Consider the following 5,516-nt stretch of genomic DNA (forward strand, 5'->3'; position numbering starts at 1 on the left):
ATGGGATAGGGTGGAAATGTTTGTAGTGACATCACTGCCACTTCCATGCCAATGGCCTCCTACTGCTGCGAACATGTGATTGTGATTTTGCTGCACGCTCCATCAGAGAAGTGCCAGACTGGCCGGGGAGGGGGAGAGAGGGAGAGAGGAGAAGCGGCGGAAATATTCTGCTCTTGTATCTCAATTCAAATATCTGACAACAGCCTTGCAGCCCAGGGTGCTGAGTGATCAGGAGTGGGACCTTGGAGCTGAGAGCTGAGACTGTTCCCAGATCAGCAGAGCTCAGGCATTGCAGCAGCCTAAATGGGGGCTGAATAAGGACCTTAATTTTATGGTGGAAGGTCTGGGTCTGCACTGGTGTGCTTCAGTGGAGATTTGGGTGGTCTTGTGCTCACCCTTCCTCACTGGTCCCATTTGCTTCTAATGTTAATTTTTTTGGCAAGAAAAACCTACAGGCCTGAAATATGGCTACAACAGCAACTGCAGAGCTGTTGTAGCCATGTTTTAGGCCATTATAAAGGAAGAACAGATCTGTGTTGGATCTTCATTCATGAAGCAGAGAACAGCAGGGAGGGATTTAAGCAGCTGAGGATACAGGAGGAAAGAAAGGAGAAAAGAGAGGGAAAAAACAAAACTCATCACCAAAAATAAAACTAGATTGTGTCTGAGGACATTACAGGAGGAAATCTCATGTCAGTGGCTCCACAAACAGCACTGAAAGCTGCAAAGCCCATCTTGGTAGCAGGGTCCCATCCTTCCCAAGCAACAGCCAGTGGAGATCAGCCCTGGATGTGTCCAGCACATGTAACCTTGGGGGGCTGCAGAGGGGAGCAGTGTCTGCAGGGGCACAGGCAAAGGATCCAGCTAATGCACCCGTCTATCAGATTAAGCTGTCAAAACCCAAACCACTTCCATCACTGTCCAAGGAGAGACTCTCACTCTGCTTAATGGGATGTCTGTCCTGTTGTTGTCACTCCAGGGAGAGGGGCTGCTGCCACCACAGTGTGCAGCCGGCTGTGAGTTTAAAATCCTATTAAACAGGGACTAACAGTTGCAAAAAAAAGCAGGTATCCCCTAGTGGGGATTTAAAGATGTTTAGACATAATTTGATTTTCCAAGCAGATGTCATTATTGTTAAACAGTTGCCCACTTGATATGTTCAAGTTGTTGGCTGTAATTGCTAAAATTAGCAGGTCTGCATAGAGCAAAGGTCAGTCGGTTAATATCGTGATTTAGTATTTTATGAAGTAATTCCAAATGCTTTTATGTATGTTTTTGTTTTTGCAGCCTAAGCCCACATTAAAGTAGTTGTGGGCCCTGCTAATAAAATAATGACTCAGCCTCTCAGTGCAGGCTGCTGGCCATGCTCAGGGATGGAGCTGGAGCCACCCTCGCTCCCTGCTCTGCCCCAGGCAGCCAGGGCCACACACTGGGGGCTGGAGCTGCTCTCAGAGGGGAGGCTGCCAGCTGCCCCCAAGTGTGACATCTTGAGGCAGAGCTGGTGCTGGAAATGAGCACCAGCTCACCATGATGGGCTGGTTTCCATCAGCAGCTCAGCACAAGGCTGTGCAGCTGGTACCCCTGGTCCTCACAGGGGGATCAACAGCATGAGCAAGTGTCTGCAAGCACCTTCAGCCATGAACACACCTGAAAGACTCACCACTAACCAGTCAAGGTCCCAAAATACAGGTTTTTGGAGGAGAGAGGCATTTTTGGAAGAGGAACAGAGAACTGGAATTGGGCAAGACAAAGACTCACAAATTTGTGCTGTGGCTGGTTGGACATCTGGTGCTGCCTCCTCTGGTGCTATGGCTGCTAAATGGCATGAGAAAAGGTTTTTAAAAACCCCTTGAAGGTGTTGGTGTTTTGTTGGCAGGCTCAGTGTTAGTCTGATCCAATGTCCTGGAACAGAAAAGGGTTTACTTCCAAGGCAAGGTGTGTTGGGGTTCACTTACAAAACTTACAGAATGTGTGTGTCTGTTACTTACTGTAACACAACCCATTCCAGGGGTGGTTTGGGCACACCTGGCAGATTTCTTGCTATTGCAGGAATGCAGGACTTTGCTAATGCAGGTTGACCTGCTCTCTTACCACCAGACCTTGATGATCTTGGTTTGTTTTGTTTTGTTTTTTTTTTAATCTCAGATATGTAGCTCACAGGAAGTGCTGAGAGGTGCTCCATGGTCGGCAGGGTACAGGAAGAAATGGACGGAGATCTGCAGGTCCTCCTGGACTCAAGACTTTCTGGGTGAGCTGGTCCCTTCCCAGTCTGTTCCCTTATTCCTTCCAGCAGGTTTGGGTATGTGCAGCTGCCAGAGCAGCCCCAGGAAATCCCTGCTACTGCAAGCAGCAATAGACACACTCTGACCCAGGGATGGAAAAATGAAGAACTTGCTCCTAGGAGCTGCTTTAGATACCAACACAGGAGAGGGAACTACTGACCCAAGGCAAGAAATGTCTAAGATATATATATTCTTGTGTACTTTTGTCTCAGATCAGGCAATATTGATGTGCATAAATAAATATCCCATTAGAGACAAGACTGAAGCAAAGTTTTAGCGCTAGGAAGTTGAAAAGGTTGAGGAGCTGGGAATTCAACTCTGGTCCAGATTTCCAAACATGTTATTTGGATCAAAGACCATTTCAGTTTCCAACACAAAACATGCAGTTTGATTTTGTTGTTGTTGTTGTTGTTGATGCTGATGATGATTTTCTTTTGTTTGTTTGTTTTGGGTTTTTTTTTACCTTGGACTTCCTCTGAGGCAGAATAACATAAACTCCATAAGCCATCTCTCATTATTATGGTGTCCACAGGAGAAGTATTGGTAGAAATACTGACTCGTGTTTGCTCTGACCAAAATAATCTTTCTGTATCAAGCCCCTTAAATATTTGCAGTTCTCAGAGTCCCGATGCCTGCAGGACTGTTGATGGCTTCCAAACTGTGGAGGAGCAGCAGACAGAGTTTTTCCTGCTCCCATTGCCACTGGCCTCCCCCCATGCACCCAGCATGCAGTTAAGCTTCCACTTGCTGCCCACTGCTGCCTTTTTCTCACTGGGAGAGGAGCTTAACAGCCCTTAACATTACAAATACATTTTTTGCCTGTTTTTCTATGCTGGATATGGCATCAATTGTTAAGGATGGTGATTTAAGCTACATTTGTCTTTACAAGAGAAAAAGGCTTGAATAAGGGATGGCAGCATTCTGGCTAATTTAACTTATTCATTAATGCTCAGAGTCCGTTACTAGCAACACTACCTCACAGTCTCCTGCAAAGCACAGGAGTCTGTTATTCCCATTTTACAGCAGAGGAAACAGATGCAAAGACCTGCCCAAACACAGGCAGCAATTACAATCTGGATTAAAGTGAAAATGTCCCTGAAAACGAGTTCCGGTCTCCAGGGAGACATCACTGGGCAGGGAAAGCTGGGAAACTCAAGGGGATGTAGCGTGAGACCAAAAACAAGAGGTGTGTACAGTTTTAAATGCTTAAGGTGACCTGGCCAAGCCAGAAACAAGGCTCAGCAGCTCATGTCAGCCCAGGGGAGGGTGGAAACATGGGGAGTGCATTCTGTAGCTCAGTGGAGGACAAGAACAGCATGCTGGCAGGCTGTGCAAGAAATGCATTGTGAACTGGCTCTTGCAGCTGTGAGCAAGACAATAAGGATGGTAAAGCATCATCTAAGTCTTCACATCCAGCTTTGCACAAAGAGGGAGCTAAACTCAGGCCCCTGGAATCTGTTGGCTCATGGTTTGAATTTAGCTCTTTGTGTTTGAATGACTCCAGGCAGAGAGGGAATACAGATTGTCCCAGTTCAAGAGCCAAATTCACCTTTTCCCTGCTCAGTTTCAGCCCCTGAGCTATGCAGTACTTCCATCAGGGTCTCTGATCATAATTTGCAGGGCATTCTCAAGGAAGCCCCAATTTTCTTTTGCACTTGGAGGAATGATGTTTTCTTCCTTCCTCTGTTGTTTTTTGTTGTTGTTGTTGTTTTCTATGCCATTCTCTCTCCTCTAGGTTCTCCATGTCCCACTGACCCCTGCCAACCTTCTTCCCATGTATAAAAACCTTTTTTCAGTGGATATACATCTTCTCATACACCAAAAGTAGGAAGGATATTCTTCACTTAGGGTTGTGTATGAGAGTCACACACGGCTTTATTCGTCCAGCTGGTAAACTTTAACACTGCCATCTCAAGGACTGGGAAGGGAACCTATAGCTTGTTATAGGGCTCTCTTACGTGTCCACAAATCAGCTTGTCTCCTATTGCTCTATTAATCAACTTGGTCTCTTTAGCAAACCAGCAAGGTTGCTTTCACATGTACCTGTGATACATATTTACTGAATAACCACTATCTAGCACCTCACTGAGGCCTTGTGGACTCACACTCTTTAGTTTAGCATAACTGTATCGTTACCTGTGAAATATTTTTTCCCAACCATTGAGAAGTCTGCATCAGTTGTGTCAAGAGCATTTATTGATACTCTTGAAGCAAATCCCATCAGTTGAGCTATGAGAGCACTGTCCCACAGCTTGCAGTCAATGCTTGCAGACGCATTAGGAATTCAGGTAGTCTCTCCCGTTGATTATTACAGACTTCAGCTGGCCATCCTCTTCCACTTCCTTTGTCTCCTGCCCATCCTCAAAGATTTTCCGGGTGGTGATAGTCTTGCCATTGATCACTTCAGTAGTGGTTATCACTGTTCTGAGACCATATGGCCCAGATGAGTTTTCAGCAAAGAAGGTGGTGGGGTGCCCGCTGGAACAGAATGAATTCCGTCGCACAAACGGCTCCCTGGGCCTTCCTCTACTTCCACTGCTGGTCTGCCAGTCCTCACCATTGAGTCTGATGTCAAAAGGGTTCAAGAAAATACATGAAAATGGATACATGCCTCCAAAGAACTCGTCTTGATGGGAGAATCCATGATGAGAGTCAAAGAAGCTGTTATAACTCGTCGGAGTTCTCTCTCTGCGGATTCTGATCTCATCAAGAGACCTGTCATAGAACAATCGCTTCTGAGGGTCGGACAAAGTCTCATATGCTTCAACAATTTCTTTGAATTTCTTCTCAGCTTCCTCCTTGTTTTTGGGATTCTTATCAGGATGCCATTTTAGTGCCAGTTTGTGGTAAGATTTCTTGATAGCATCCTGTGAGGCATTTTTTTGCAGTCCAAGGACCCTGTAGTAATCTACCATCTCAGAGGACACCTGGGGTTGTTTGGAAGCTGCCTGGTTTTCTCTCTCCTACCAAGGCTGATCAGCATGCAGAGGGTAGAGGGATGTTCAGCCCACCCCATGAGCTGCTCTGCCCTGCTGCAGTGCAAGGACAGCAAGAGCTGCTTGACCACAGACATTCTTTTCAAACCTGTTGCTCACAAACCGTGAGATTGTGACCTCAGAGAGGGTTCAGCCAATCCTGGCTCTGTTGTCCTGACCACATTCCAGGGTGAGTTGGTTGTCACTGGCCTTCTGTTTGTAAATGTAGATCATGCACATGATGCTGTAGCTGCTGGAT

At 46.3% G+C, this 5,516-nt stretch overlaps 1 protein-coding gene across 1 annotated transcript; it reads right to left on the minus strand.

Moving 5' to 3' along the window:
• Positions 1-4,558: 4,558 nt before the first annotated feature.
• DNAJB8 (DnaJ heat shock protein family (Hsp40) member B8) lies at positions 4,559-5,197 on the minus strand. The gene has a single exon (XM_054281226.1). The coding sequence runs from the start codon at positions 5,195-5,197 to the stop codon at positions 4,559-4,561; it is 639 nt and encodes a 212-aa protein (XP_054137201.1).
• Positions 5,198-5,516: the final 319 nt, after the last annotated feature.

Source organism: Melozone crissalis, unplaced genomic scaffold (genome assembly GCF_028551555.1).
Source record: "Melozone crissalis strain CALT ecotype California unplaced genomic scaffold, PUWL_Pcris_2 ptg000029l_1, whole genome shotgun sequence".
In the NCBI taxonomy this organism is placed as follows: Eukaryota; Metazoa; Chordata; class Aves; order Passeriformes; family Passerellidae; genus Melozone; species Melozone crissalis.